Source organism: Corythoichthys intestinalis, chromosome 18, assembly GCF_030265065.1.
Source record: "Corythoichthys intestinalis isolate RoL2023-P3 chromosome 18, ASM3026506v1, whole genome shotgun sequence".
Taxonomy (NCBI): Eukaryota; Metazoa; Chordata; class Actinopteri; order Syngnathiformes; family Syngnathidae; genus Corythoichthys; species Corythoichthys intestinalis.
This window is the reverse complement of record NC_080412.1, coordinates 34,208,945-34,224,522: the sequence shown is the minus strand read 5'-3', so window position 1 is coordinate 34,224,522 and position 15,578 is coordinate 34,208,945. Positions and strand designations below refer to the sequence as shown.

General features: G+C 39.6%; 1 protein-coding gene across 7 annotated transcripts in view; it reads left to right on the top strand.

Moving 5' to 3' along the window:
- Window positions 1-15,578, top strand: part of phldb1a (pleckstrin homology-like domain, family B, member 1a) — a 79,408-nt gene that overhangs the window by 16,422 nt on the left and 47,408 nt on the right. For all 7 annotated transcript variants that reach the window (XM_057820093.1, XM_057820095.1, XM_057820094.1 and 4 more), the window contains exons 5-7: window positions 265-435; window positions 7,528-7,653; window positions 13,792-14,750. In XM_057820093.1, coding sequence (XP_057676076.1) covers window positions 265-435; window positions 7,528-7,653; window positions 13,792-14,750 — 1,256 coding nt within the window. The remainder of the gene's footprint in view (window positions 1-264; window positions 436-7,527; window positions 7,654-13,791; window positions 14,751-15,578) is intronic.

The window sequence follows — 15,578 nt, the reverse complement described above, 5'->3', positions numbered from 1 at the left end:
CAATTCCGAGAGCTCCAACTTTCCGATGCAGACTGAGTCAATCAAATGACATCAGACACTGTCATCCTAAGCAAATCTTTGCAGCGTAGCACCTGTCACTCTGCACTCAGCTGCAGTATGTGGGTGACAACATTAGGGCCCATGCGGTCTTGACCTCTGTTATGGGCAAACTCCAGCGTTGGCTTTGAGCCGCATGTCTAATAATACATCACAAAGGTATTCACGAGCGCACGTGACGCTGGGAAAATGTTGTTTTTGTTGCAGGGAGGACCACACTGGGCAGCGGAGGCACAGACATTGCTCTACAGGGCGCTGGCATTAAGACTCAACATTGCTACATTGAAAACCAGGCTGGGACCATTACCCTGCATCCATGCGGGAACCAATGCTCCGTAGATGGACTCCCTATCAACAAACCTTATCGTCTGTCTCAAGGTAAAAAATAAAAGTAAAGATTTCCCGATCGATCGGGAAGTCATTTTCAAAGTATCGGAACCGGCAAAAAAATATCGGACATGCCTTTTTTAATATATATGTATTTATTTTTTAAAATTAAATTGTTTTCTAATTGTATTTAACGTTACAGACAAAATGTCTTACACTCATCCAGAGTCTTTAGTTTTGGCTTAAAGTAGGGCTGTCAAATTTATCGCGTCAACGGCGGTAATAACATTAAAATATTTAACGCAATAAACGCATGCTCTGCACTACCCACTCACGCATTGTCGCGTTCAATCTATAATGGCACCGTATTACGTATACATAGAGCTAAAAGGCAACGTAAAATGAGTAGAGAGAATTTTGGCAGCCTTTGAAGCCTTTTTTTAATTGGCTAAAGCCTTACAATCCCTCTCTCAACGATTAGAAATATCGTGGGAAGCAATGTGGGGAAGAAGGGTATTAATTGATCTTTTTCTTAACACCCTATTTTGATTCCCAACGCTGAGAAGATATATCAATTGGTACCATTACGCACAGTCATGGTTGCACTTCCCATCATGCATTTGGGCAGAAGTTAAATGGCTGCAGTATCATTTACTGAAAGCTCATAAAAATCCACTAGATGGCAATATTTAGTCACAATATACAAAGTCACATTATCCTTTAAGAATTACAAGACTTTCTATCCGTGGATCCCTCTCACAGAAAGGATGTTAATAATGTAAATGCCATCTTGAGGATTTATTGTCATAATAAACAAATACAGTACTTATGTACTGTATGTTGAATGTATACTGGACTGTCTCAGGAAATTAGAATACACAATATTCTAATTTTTTGAGACAGTCCTGTGTATATATACAGGACTGTCTCAGGAAATTAGAATACACAATATTCTAATTTCCTGAGACAGTCAGGATTATGTACACCTAGCTTGGCTAAAAAGAACACACAGGAAGTCGATGTTGCTTTTGTGGAGGTTGGCAGCTGTTCCCCAGCTGCTGTGATAGCAACCTTCTTTATTCAGGAGCAAACAATAGGATGGGAGGGGTCAGGAAAGCAACATAGAACATAGAATAGAATACATAGACTACATGAGGGCCACATGGCCCAAGACAAAGGAAAGGCTGACTAGACAGAAGATATCCTATCAGGGGACTAACTATAATAAGGAAAGCATAAATGATAACTGTATACACAACAATTCCCAAAAAGTCAATGTGAACGGTTTCGCACGAATTCTGCAAAGATGGCAGAGCAACAACAGACAAAAAGTTTTGTCCGAAGAGGAAAAAATAGGGAGGCTACCAGGATACTCATGAATAAACATTTGCCCGGCATAAACTTCATAATGTATTGACGGGACACGTGGCGCGGGCCCGATTTATAGGGGGTCTATCTTCGCCAAAGCTGACTGAGTGGAAACAAAGAAATTTTTTCGTTGAAAATTCTTGTGAATAAATGCTTAAATCCCTTAACTCTTTATAGATAGGGACGTAAAATAGGTGCTTGGTTAAAAGCAAAAAAAAACAAAACGTGCAGGTAGCATTTATTTTACGTAAATATTGTGAACTTATGAGGCTAGTCAGTAAGGAAATTAGTGGCCGCTATATTTTAACAAAGAGCTTTTTCTGTTGAAAATTCTTGTGAATAAACGCTTAAATCCCTGATTTCTTTATAGATATGGACGTAAAAGAGTCTCAATTATTGGATAATAATAGCAAAAAAACAAAAACCTACAGGTAGCATTTATTTTATGTAACTATTGTGAAGTATAATGCCAATGTTGAGCGGTTAATTTCTTCCATTGATTTTTTTTCACAACATTTCAAAATGCATAAATGGTACGAAAAATATAATAATTACCTTGAGCCCGGCTTTCACTCGCTGGCGTGACCCCTCACCCCGCAACCGAACTTGTCAGCGCTGACTAGTTTGAGTGGGGTGGGGCGTTTAGCCACACTAAGCCACATGCTAACCGTCATATGCTATTGTTTAGCCACAACTGGATTCATTACCTTGTTGCTATTCATCCTTACACAGTCGCTGGAAACAGAAATGTGGTTTAATCCATCTGTAGGCAACCGGGAGATCACAATTTTACGACACTGTGCGGGAGTGCGCTGGTCCTCATATGAAACAGTCTTCCTTAAGGCAAAAGACTACCGCCTTTGTCCACCGGCGTCGCTAAAATCGACCATAACTGAAAATAACTGAAAAGTTACCTTGTGATGCTTTAACTCGAGTAATTCGATTAGAAAAAAGCTTCGAATCAAATTTTGGAGAATTCGTTCAGTTAGAGTGACGTTGTAACGGTTTATTTTGAAAGTGTTGCATTTATTTTTATTGATTTGGGTGGAGACTTAGTGTCATACTAGTGACACTTGCTTTGTTAAAAATTACTAGCGAAAAATCGAGCTTCTATTTCTGGTGTCTTTTCCATTATATTTACTTGTGTTTGGAGACTTGACTTCCGGCACTGTAGTTTCTTTCCCTACTGAACAGCAGGTGCCGCTGAGCTAAGTTACTTAGCGTTGCTTTAAACACAAACTTTTGCAGAATCACACCTAGTTGTTCTATCGTCTTTAAAGTGCATACGACAGGAGAGTAAAAGTCTTAAATAGCATTATTATGTGAATTAGAATCATATTTTGAGACGAGTCGACTATATACAACAATTTAGCAAAGCACAGATGATGAGAAATTAGTCTTTTAATCTGCCGGTTGGCCACGCCTACCATTATAGGGCTCTAGCGTCCCCAACAGGTGGATGACGTCAGCAGAGTAACGATTTCATCTGATTTAGTATGCAGCCTGTTTGGGGGGGAATTACTCATAACGAGGAAGAAAGCCGCAAAATGTCATTGTTTCAGTCTCTGTACTCCAATATTTTTACAGGATATTCTTTTTATCCAAGTATTTTTCCCCAATAGCTAAAAAAATGGCATGGTCATGACAAATAACAGTCTTGTGCTAAATGGAATATGAAATAATAAAAATGCATCTGTTCAGGACGACATGGCAAAATTACTCCATAATGGTCAAAACTGTCGACTTCACCTTTACTGTCGCGCCTCCCGAACGATATTTTATGGCACCTAAGTCGGGCTTATGTCATTTCCCTTCCCCCGCTTCGGAAAATGTAAACAAACCATGAGACGTGACAGCTAGCCGACATGCTAACCCGAACCGAGTGATTTTTCAAAGTCTTCGAAGCAGAAAATCACACATAACTAGCCCGGATCATTTCACATGACGACTGGGTTGTCGATTGTCTTTGCCGATCGGCAACCCGCCCGGCGACGAACAGGTTAAAGCTCATCGTTCCCCTGCTGAGGGAAGAGGGCTTGTTTACCGGCCGACGTCGGAGGTGCGCATAGCTGCCAAATGGTTTACACGAATATGGCAAAATAATGCTTTACTACACAGCGAAGTCGTAAACAGTTCTAAACTCATAGGAGGGCTGCTGCAGCTAAAATGACAATATGGCTACGTTCATACTACAGGTCTTAATGCACGAATCCGATTTTTTCGTGTTTTTCTGACTCGAGTGAGGCATTAACTTGACGGTCTGAACGTGACAAGTCGCATAGAACGGGACCATTTCAAATCCGATCTGGGTCACTTTCGTATGTGGTCTAAATCCGATCTGGGCCACATTTTTCCAGACTGTCGCGGCGGTCTGTACTGTCCAGTCCCGCAAATCGGATTTAATGCAGCAATTACGTCATCAAATAGCGAGAGAGTCGTTACCGTAGCGATGCACCTGTGCGGTATTAGCGCCTAGCTTGCAGTGAACACGGCTTTTGAGGAAGGGCTGAGCTTGAGAACAGTTATAAAAAATAAAAATGGGTTTAGGATAAGCCTGAGAATGCTCAGTTTTCTCTCTGTTCCAAGTGAGCAATATTTCAACATTGCCTCCACGGCCGAGAGTCGGGACAAACTGCCCGTATGTGTGTGTGACGTGCACGGACAGTGCGTGCATGCTATCGATCCATATAAACTTTGAATATAAGCCTAAACGGGGATTATTTATGTCTGTTATTTGTGTCCACCTTTTGAAAAGCAAAATATGATATCCCTGGAATGACGGATGACGTCTGTCATTTGTTTTGATGCTTCTGCGCATGCGGGTCTTCTTGCTTAGCGCGTGTCGGACTGCGAATTAGTGCGCATGCGTAATACTTGAACGGTCTCAATGGATAAAGGCAGTCTGAACGGGCACGCCAAAAAAACGGATATGACAAAAAATCGGATTCGTGCATTAAGACCTGTAGTATGAACGTAGCCTAAGTGTATGAGGAGAGCTTTTTACATGCTCATCCTTGATCAAACATAAGTAGTCCTTTATTTAAAGAATGTTTGAAGTGTTGACTTTGTAATTGCTGTATTCGCAGCTATTTTTAACACAAAGTTCAATTTCTGATCGGTTGGAAAATTTGACAGAACACCGGGCACATGCAGTGGGCAATAAGCCGAGTATAGTGCTCTCCCGGCGGCGGGGATGTGCGACAAGCCGCCGATGGGACAAGGAGCATGTCAGCCACAAAATGCAAGCCACCCAGATATTAAAATTGTTAGGTTTTGTGTTGGTTTTCCACTAGTGTGACTTGTCCCGGTGATTGCCCATTGATTTCACCTGTTGTGCCTCCTAGTGTATCCTCCAACCTGCTCACCTGTTCCTCGTTGTGTCGTTACCCCTTGTCTGTGTGTGTGTATAAAAGCGCCCAGTTTCTTTTCACTCCTTGTCTATGTCAATGTAGATGTCAAAGTCCTGTCCAAGCCCTCGTGTATTAGTCTCTCCGATAAAGTAAATTTTGTTTGAACCTTGCCTTTTTGATCCCCCGTCCTTTTGGTTGTACTTTGTGCTTTTTGTTAGTTATAATTAAAACCTTTTTTGAGTTCTCTGCCACCTGCCTTGCATTATTGATTCCCTGCATTTGGGTCCACACAACCTGCCTGCCCACGCATTTCCAAACAAAAATGATCCCAGTATTTGACATCATGCAAAACACAATGTTTACTCACTTCCTCGTAAATCCGATGGTCCCAAAGTAGTAGGGCTTGTTTTGGCCAATATCCACCGGTGAATGGGAACCTTTTGAAACCCCAAAAACTCCACTCCCTCGTACAGCAAGATTTTTCTGCAGCCGTTTGGCTGGCGTGATGCGAAATTAAACGAATTAATCCGCAAAATCAGCGGAATCCTTAGTCCTCCTCCTATAACAGTGCGGCTGTATAGTTAAGAGGACTCTCTCCCGTACATGTCACAGCGCCCTCTTCCTCAATGCAAGACTGAAGCCGGAAGACTTTCATTTACGTAGCGCGGGATTTAAAAAATTCAGCAAATATGTCATTCGCTTCTTCACACATCCAAGTGGTCCATTTAATTCCGGTGCATAAAATACCGCATGTATCATGAAATAAACATGCTTTTTCGTGTCACAGGCACTTGAAATCTCTGATGAGTGACTCAGTCCAGCCGCGCTTTTACAATGGCATACATACTTACGATAAAAAGGGCATCGGCACAGCCCTGCCCACTCAGTTGAACCTTTCCTTGGGATCATAGCCAGCAGCTACGTTGAATGTCATTTGAAGCCAGGCATCAGCCCACGTGTGCGGACGCTGCAGCTGCTCAACAAAAATCTTTTTCATACAGAGGACCAACAGTAAAAGGAAAGGAATCTTTTTTTTTTTTTGTATTTCAACATAAGGAAATATGTTTCATTAACGACCTGTGGATATTCTTCGTTTGGAATATCTATTGGATTTAAACAGTCATCTTAGGAATCAGGAAAACCATTGGACCTGCTGAACAAGGAGTCGGTTTTACTCACTGATTAAATCACATGTGAGTTTTTGATGACTGTACTTTGACAAGACATTTCAGTAATTTTAATACTTTTAAAAATAACTAGCACATTGCACTTTTCACTAACTTGACTTTAATCACATTAGTTAGTACGTCTGCACTATAATGAGATGCAGTGTTGTCTCAGAAATTCTACCGTTCCAAGATAATACTGCTCACTTTTGAGGTAGAATGTCTTGGTATCCCATTCCGATTCACGAGAACTCTCAAGGTTATCTTTGTAAAGTTAATCATAAATTAAAATGAATGTTAAATGGGAGTTGTTGCTTTATTCTAATCGAAACAAATTGGCTTGAGTTGTTTATTGCTATGGATCTTTAACTAGCAGTAATGATTATTCAACAATTGTAAGGATATAGTTAACATCAACCCTTTGTAGGGCAAGTCACTATTTAAAAATGTGTAAAATTAAAATGAATAAAATAATAAATACACTCTGGTTGTTACAGCCAATAACACTATTTAAAAAATATATATGTGTATGCTTTTAATATATTTAATATATTTATATATTTCTATTATATTTTATTATTTGAATATATTTTATATTATTGGTTAATATATTTTAAATTTTATATATTTTATATTTATTTTATTCAGCTGGGCAGAAAAAAAAAAAAAAATTGGAACTGACTTTTACTCAAACACCAGAACAAACAGCAATTTTTAGGTCGGGGATATTTCTTAATTTTATTATTATTTTTAAAAAAAAATTTTTATGTTAATGTGTTTTTAATGAAAAATGAGCACTTTAAGTTATCCTTTTTAAAGTTGGGTTTGGTCAGCCATTTTTAAAGAGCAAAGACGGTGTGCCAAACATCATGATTTGATTTTGATGGGTAAAGCTTTATCCAATCATCTCCCGGAAGTGGCAACAGCAACTACATTCAGTGTATTTATTGGTTTAGAGATGCGAACACATCATGTCCTTCAGCAGCATGCTTCAGTCTGAAGGGGTTAATAACGACGATAGACGTCCAATTCATTTAAAATGGGAGGAGTGCCTGTGAATGCTCATGCTTCAATGCCATTGACGGTGCTAGGCGTCCAATCCATTTTGACTAGGATCGCTGCCAGCCTCTCCCATTCAAAATGAAGAATTGGACGTCTACTGCCATTGATGGCAGCCGATGAGTTAAACGAGTGTCCTACAAAGGGTTGAATTCAGAATGCCTGTTTTACACATGATCTTTTTTTTTTATTATTGACAGGCTGTATGCTGTGTTTTGGTCAGTCAACTTTTTTCCGCTTCAACCATCCGGAAGAGGCCTTAAGGATGAAGAACATGCTGCCTGGAGGAAGCCATGCTCTTAGTACATCAAAAGCACAACAAATTGGTAAATACTTCTAATCCTCATTGTAGCAAGATGGTCAGCAACAAATGTGTGGTTAATTAGTTTCTTGTGAGTATTTGGGTCTACAGGGATCCCTCGCTACTTCGCGCTTCAAACTTCGTACCCTCAATCCAACGTAGATTTTTTTCGCTATAAATAAATAAATATAAATATATGAATACATCATTATTAATGAATAAATATAGAAATACAGATGAGCTGTCTCCCTCTACCTCCTGCTGCTTTTTTTGGTCTGGCAGTGCACTGGAGTTGCTTATGGCGGAAAACAGACAAGACTGAAAAAGCAGTTTCTGCTCTTACACCCGTCTTTAAAATAAGCCCCCAAACTATTTTTAATTTGTCCGTTTTACCCTGGAAACCACCGTTTACAGACGTCACGCAACTGCTTTTGTTTCAACCCAGCCATAAAACGAAGGTACCTAATTATATTTATTATTAAAAATGTCTGTCATTTTTAGCTTCGAATCATTAATTGATGTCTAATATTTCGTTTAAAAAAAAAAAAAACGAAAAAAAAATTATTCACTCGAATATTTTAAACTTTTAAACAAATTACGTCACAATGGGAAAAAAATGGTGTCTGTAAAAAAGTCAAGGATATCTACCTCATAACTATGGCTTAATTGTATTTTTTTTTGTTACTGTCACATTTTGTCCGATATGTTAGATGATGAATAATCAATCCAATCCAAACCGAAAAAACAAAAAAAAAAAACATTTGAAAAGGGTAAATATATGGAAAAGAAAATCTCGACCACTCCTTGATGTCTGCAATTTCTGCATCGCATGTCTATATGCTGCCATAGCAGATTCATGCCGCATTAAGCCCCCAAACTATTTTTAATTTGTCCGTTTTACCCTGGAAACCACCGTTTACAGAGGTCACGCAACTGCTTTTGTTTCAACCCAGCCATAAAACGAAGGTACCTAATTATATTTATTATTAAAAATGTCTGTCATTTTTAGCTTCGAATCATTAATTGATGTCTAATATTTCGTTTAAAAAAAAAAAAAAAACGAAAAAAAAATTATTCACTCGAATATTTTAAACTTTTAAACAAATTACGTCACAATGGGAAAAAAATGGTGTCTGTAAAAAAGTCAAGGATATCTACCTCATAACTATGGCTTAATTGTATTTTTTTTTGTTACTGTCACATTTTGTCCGATATGTTAGATGATGAATAATCAATCCAATCCAAACCGAAAAAACAAAAAAAAAAAACATTTGAAAAGGGTAAATATATGGAAAAGAAAATCTCGACCACTCCTTGATGTCTGCAATTTCTGCATCGCATGTCTATATGCTGCCATAGCAGATTCATGCCGCATTAAGCCCCCAAACTATTTTTAATTTGTCCGTTTTACCCTGGAAACCACCGTTTACAGAGGTCACGCAACTGCTTTTGTTTCAACCCAGCCATAAAACGAAGGTACCTAATTATATTTATTATTAAAAATGTCTGTCATTTTTAGCTTCGAATCATTAATTGATGTCTAATATTTCGTTTAAAAAAAAAAAAAAAACGAAAAAAAAATTATTCACTCGAATATTTTAAACTTTTAAACAAATTACATCACAATGGAAAAAAATGGTGTCTGTAAAAAAGTCAAGGATATCTACCTCATAACTATGGCTTAATTGTATTTTTTTTTGTTACTGTCACATTTTGTCCGATATGTTAGATGATGAATAATCAATCCAATCCAAACCGAAAAAAAAAAAAAAAAAAAAAACATTTGAAAAGGGTAAATATATGGAAAAGAAAATCTCGACCACTCCTTGATGTCTGCAATTTCTGCATCGTGACTCTTGTTATATTACCATGTTTCACCCATAAAATCCCCAAAAAATCTAGCTGTGGCCATTTACAGCTGTGTTTTGACACTCAGTGATACATGCTACATGTTTTTGGATCGAAACAAGGTAAGCACACGATAATATCTCGTTAAAGTCATGGCGTCTATAATTCTGCTCTCGCGTGCTCTCACCTCCAGATAGGGTTTTGTTGTTTAATTTTTTTTTTTTAAATGCCCTCCAACTCAGAATTTTTCTTCCCCCAGAAAATTTAGATTTTAAGCTTTCCAATGATGTATCACACATGCATATCGGACAAGTTTGAAATTTGGCCAAATTGGGGGTCTCAGAGCGGAACTTCAAGTCACCTGAGTGTTTTCCGCCTAATTAAAGTTAACAATGATTGACAGATTTTAAGATTTCATCTTGCCAGAGACGTTTGAAACTTCAAAGTGCCACATGCGTCAATCATCGTTGCGCTTGTTGAACAGTTGCTGTGGTAATTCATGTGTAAGTGAGCAGCTTGAGCGGATTTGAGTGGACTCACCCAATGAAGCATTTAATAAAGACGAGCATTTTTCTACTTGATTCTTGTTTACAAATAATTCGGTGGGACTGTAGCATGTTTAAAAACTTATCATAATTACATTTGAAGAGCTTAAAATCCATTTATTAAAAATATATACAGTATGCATACTTTTTTTTTTTTTAAATTACACTTCAGGAAAAAAATGTAAAAAAAAAAATTTTTTAAAAACCTCTTACATGTATATGTAATTCTTTCTCATATCTTTTCCAAAAGACATTGAAAACACACACACACACACAAATATTTTTCTTTTTTTGGGGGGTGGGGGATGCAGCTACTTAGCGGTTTTTCACTTATCGCGGCGGGTTCTGGTTCTTGTTAACCACAAAAATGAGGGATCATTGTTCTCTTATTGTAAAAGCATACATTCTTACAAATGCAGGGCAGGGATGGACAATACAAGCAAATCTAGGAATCGTGTTGATTTATCTACTTTGTTGTATTTAAATGCAGGGAACTAATTATATTCATAAAATCATCTCTGCCTTGGTTGCTGTGAGAATCTGGAAGAACGTTGGATGTCTTCCATGAGTTGATTCCAAAATAGCTTGTTAAGAACTAATTATCCGCAGCCCAGATTCAATGGGATCTGGTTCATTTAAATCGCTTCTCTACACTTGAGGCGTGTCCCCATTGTTAAACACATGTATTTTTTTAGAATGGTCTACAAACCCACGTTTTTGTTTTTTAAATTTTATTACACCAATTGTAAAATAAATGCATTTTGTCGATGAGATTGTAGTTCGCTGAATATTGCATTACACATTGGCAACTGGCAGGTGTAAATACATGCAATACCATATAATCACTCTGTAAAAAATCCTTAAATGTCTTTGGCTGAAGAAATTCATTCCGTGTTTGTAAAATTTTGAAAAAATACAATTTATTGAGCTTGAGAATTAAAAAAAAAAAAAAAAAGCTTGTCTAATGAACAAAGTATTACATGAACTCACCCCACCACCCATTTTGAACTTTAAAAAGGAAAAAAAAAAAGGGCTCACAGCGGTCTCAGGACCAGGGCCTCCACTAGAGGAGACTATGAGGTCCCACTTAGAGAAAAAAACAACCTTTGGTCAAAATTGGCAGCCACTGCATTGACTAACAGACTAGCCTCGTACTTCGACATACTAGTATTTACGTAAAATAAATGCGTAACTGCCCGTTTTTTTGCTCTTTTAACAAAGAATCGAGGCTGTTTTACGTTCATGTCTATAAAGAATTCGGGGATTTAAGCATTTATTCACAAGAATTTTCAACGGAAAAAGCTCTTTTTCTGTGATTCCATTCGGTCAGCTTTGGCAGCCCTGCCAACAATGCAGGCCCCTTATTATTCGGCCCCGTGTCCTGTCAGTTATGTAGTCTATGTACAAATGTTTAGGCGCAAGCGACACAGAAGACGGTTGCGGAGGTGGTCGTTAGCCCAAGAATGTTTGTAAATGGCGGTGATTTTGCACTCATAGGCGGATCTACTATTCAGGCTAAGTAGGCGATCGCCTTAGGCCACCAACCAGTAGGGGGCCCCCAACCAGCTGCCCTTGCTCCAACGAGCAAGGGCTTGGGCCACCGGAGCCAGCAGCACCCCCAACTATTCGTCATGTATGATTATGTCAGCATACCAAACAAACAAACAACAAAACAAAAAAGAAAGCCATTTGAATGCTGCATTTATATTATCTCTCCCACACACACACGCACTACAATGGACTGTTCCACGACGACGGACTGAGTATCAGTCGCTTAGCTTCATTATTTTTACAGCTCACGTGCTACTTTGCATGTCGGCTATCGTTTATTTCGAACACATAAGCGAACGTGCTCTCCATGAGAGCCAAAGTGCAGTGAGCTGAGGGAGAAGTTCAGAAGAGGCCGCTAATGCATCTTTTAACTTTCTTCTTCTTCACACCGAACATAAAATACATGACAGCACACCCTGAGGCGAAACAATGCAGTACAGTTCAAATCAGTCACAAAATAACACTCAACAGCTGGTTAACAGCATTTGCTAACGAAAAAATCTAACGAAAAAAAAAAATCAAATCTATTAGTGACACCACAAGCAATGACGAAGAATGTTAGCGGTTTAGCGAACGTACCTCCGGTGAACATTTCAAAATAAAGCACGTCATGTTCATCATATAAATAACAATTTCTGGAGTTAATCCCACATACGGCATAATTAATATTATAATATGTTGAGTAAATACCACAGAATACAGATTATACACAAAGAATAGCTTTCAAATGACACTCTTTATGACAAATATGATCGGCAATGAATAATTATTATACTACTATTATATATAGTAGTATACTATAATAATAATGCTAGATTTTTTTTTTAAAGAATTGTTTTGAATAATGTTGGAAAGGCAAAGTCAGTGTTCTGAATCTGTTTCCCTCCCATTCTTTTGCACTAGTAAATGCTATCAGCATTTAACCTCATTATTTGTGATTAATTATTGTTGTTTACATGATTATTTTTACTATGATAAAGAATTTAAGTGTTCCAAAATGGTTTTGTGAATTAATAAGCGTCAACAAAAATTTCATTGCTAAATTAGTAAAAAAAAAGAAGAAAATTAAAAATTAAAATTAAAAAAAGGAGAAAATTTGTCGTCTAGGACAGCCCTAGTGTACCGGAACATATTTCCTCCACACCCTTCTCACCTTTTTTAACCCTTGACCCATGAAGAGGGCCCCTGGAGACTCTCGCCTTAGGCCCCAAAATTGCCAGGTCCGCCACTGTTTGCACTGAACCGGAAACAACAGCCTGAGCGAACCAATCACAGTCCATTTGCGTCACGTCACCACGCGTTGACGCGACGCGGAATCAGAATTTTGTGGAGCTGCACGTCAGGCTACGGCGGAGGGTCATAAATCGGGTCTGCCTTGACGGCGTAGGTCTGCCGCAGAAGCATAACTCAGCCTTTAGCTCCAACGTCTTGGCGAGAACAGTACAGTGACGTATAATACATGTTTTTGGATAATTGTTTTGAGATTTAGGGGGTATTTAAGGGTACTTAAAAAGTTAATTTCTTTTTACGCAGAAATTCGGGTTACGTCGCCAGCGTAGGAAGCAGAATTTGTTCATAACCTGGGTACTACCTGTAGTTGTGTACAATTACCCTGCTTCATGCAGATAATTTAAGTGAACTACATATTTGGAAGCGCCGCTGAGTATGATGCAGTGAGTAAACACCACTGTAACCCAATGATAAATAAAATATGAATTAATACCTCATTTAAAATGATCATGAATCCGGTTAGACTGGTAATTAATGAAAGTACAGGTAAGCGTAACCTATTGTGGCTGCAGCCTTGACTTCATTCTACTCTGACCTTATTGGACATAAAGAAAGCACCACACCCTTCCTTGTGCTGGACCCACTCTTTCCTGACCAAGCCCTGATTTCATGCGAGTCCCACTGTTGCAGCTTTTATATTTAGCAGCTCCAGATCCCTGAAGGATTACTATACAACTGAACAGAATAACATCCCAACCGCAAAACACAGGCCCTTAGACATTTATCACTATCTTAGCCAACAAAGAAACAATGTTTGTATGCGTTTGAAATAACATGTCCAAGCAGGCGTTTTCTTCCTTTTAGGGGCTGCCAAAGTTGGCTTCCCAATGTTTATATACTTGTGTTTGTGCAACTGTCCTTCTAAGTGTGCCGCATTGTTTATTTAACAGCGATCCTAATGCACAAGTGTTTCCCCCCGCCCTCTCCAGGTTCTCCAGGCTCCAGTAGCATCTTGAATGGGACCCACCATTCTTTTCCAAGCTCAAAAATTGGCAACTCTGCAAAGGACTCACAGAAGGTGCCACCGTCCCCCAAAACAGCTCGAACGTCACTTCATCAGCCCTCTACGTTGAATGGGAGAAACGGCCCGGCAAAAGAAGAGAACAACAGTTTAGTGGGAAATGCTCCACTTGTGCCTCCGCGCTCCAACGTTCCTGTGCCCCATCCGCGGACATCCCTGTCTGTGACCTCAAGTTGTAATAACGACGGCCAAAGAGCACAAGGCAGTCCCATGCTTCTCAGGAATGTCAGGTCAGAGGTCACATCAAGCCTCACGCTGCCTAGCAGGGGGTCCGGACAGGGTATAAGTCACAATTCTTCACCGGTGGCCACATCCAGTCCTCGAGTGAGAGGTTCCCCTCTTCAGAGGAGACACCCGAGTCCCAGGCGAGAGCCGCTCCCTACCACCGACATCCCTCAGAGGCTTCGGACTCCTGAGCCGACGGGATCCACCAGCATTCCTCCTCTGAGTCCTTACACGGCCCGCAGAGGGACTCCAGGATCGCAGAGCTTGACCGTCAAACCCGTCCAGCAGAGCCCAAAGACTCACCGCAAACCTGCAGTTCCCTCTAAGGCTGAGGCCATGAGGCTTTTGTACGGCCAGAATCCATCTCCCGTGACCACCTCGGACACTGGAGGCAGACATTCAACTAACAGCCTTATCTCAGGTACTCTGTCTGGCGCGTCTCCTGCCACGAGCCCTCGTTGCCAAAGAAAGACCTGCGAGAACACCATCGGATCATCCAATAAAGACTGTAATTTTACGAAACCGTATTCCCGGGAACGCAAGAACAGCATATCAGCCATCAACGATAATGAAGATGAGCTTTTGGAGTACCACCGCAGGCAGAGAGAGGAGAGGCTACGTGAACAGGAAATGGAGAAGCTGGTAAGTGCAAATCCAAATTGGAATTTGTCTTTATTTTTCGCCTACCGTAATATTCTGACTACAAGGCGTGCCTGACTGTAAAGCCTGAGTTATACTCCCGCGTTGCGGTGACGGCGCAGCGACTACGGCGTCATTCGACATTCGATAGTTCTGCGGTGAGGGAACGCGTTGCTCTGTAATTCACCGCCAAGCCACTAGAGGGATGTGGTGTTATGTTTGTACGGTTTTGGGGCATGCTTGTTGACTTCCGCTAGTCGGAGAAAAAATAAACAATGCAAGTTGGAACAAGTGTTGCACCGATACCATCTTTTGGCCCCGATACCGATACCTGGCTGTGTAGTATCGGCCGATACCGGTACCATACCGATGCCACCCCGATTATATATATTTTTTTTCTTAAATTTTTTTTTTTTTTTTTTCCAAAGAGCTACATAATTGGATGTGAAATCATTGCTATCAAGGCTTTGTCAGGCTGTTGCTTACCTTTGCAAAATAGGAAAAAGTACACTAAACCCTAGTAGACAATAGTTGAATAAACCTTCCGCTCTCAAAGGCCAAAATAGTGCTAAATTTGTGAAATTAATAAAACATGTATAATACTAGCCCAACAGTAAGAAAGTAAAAATAAATTCATAATAATAAACTCTGAATGAACTGAATAAACTTTTTTAAACCTCTCAAAGTCCAAACAGTGCAACTTTCATGAAATTACTGTCACATTCTGCTGCTGGTTAGATTGTGTTTTGTTGCTGGGCGCAACGCAGCTTTTAAGCACGGGTGATCTCAGAGAAGGCTGCCGAGATATTTGCCTTGCTGATCGCTATTTGA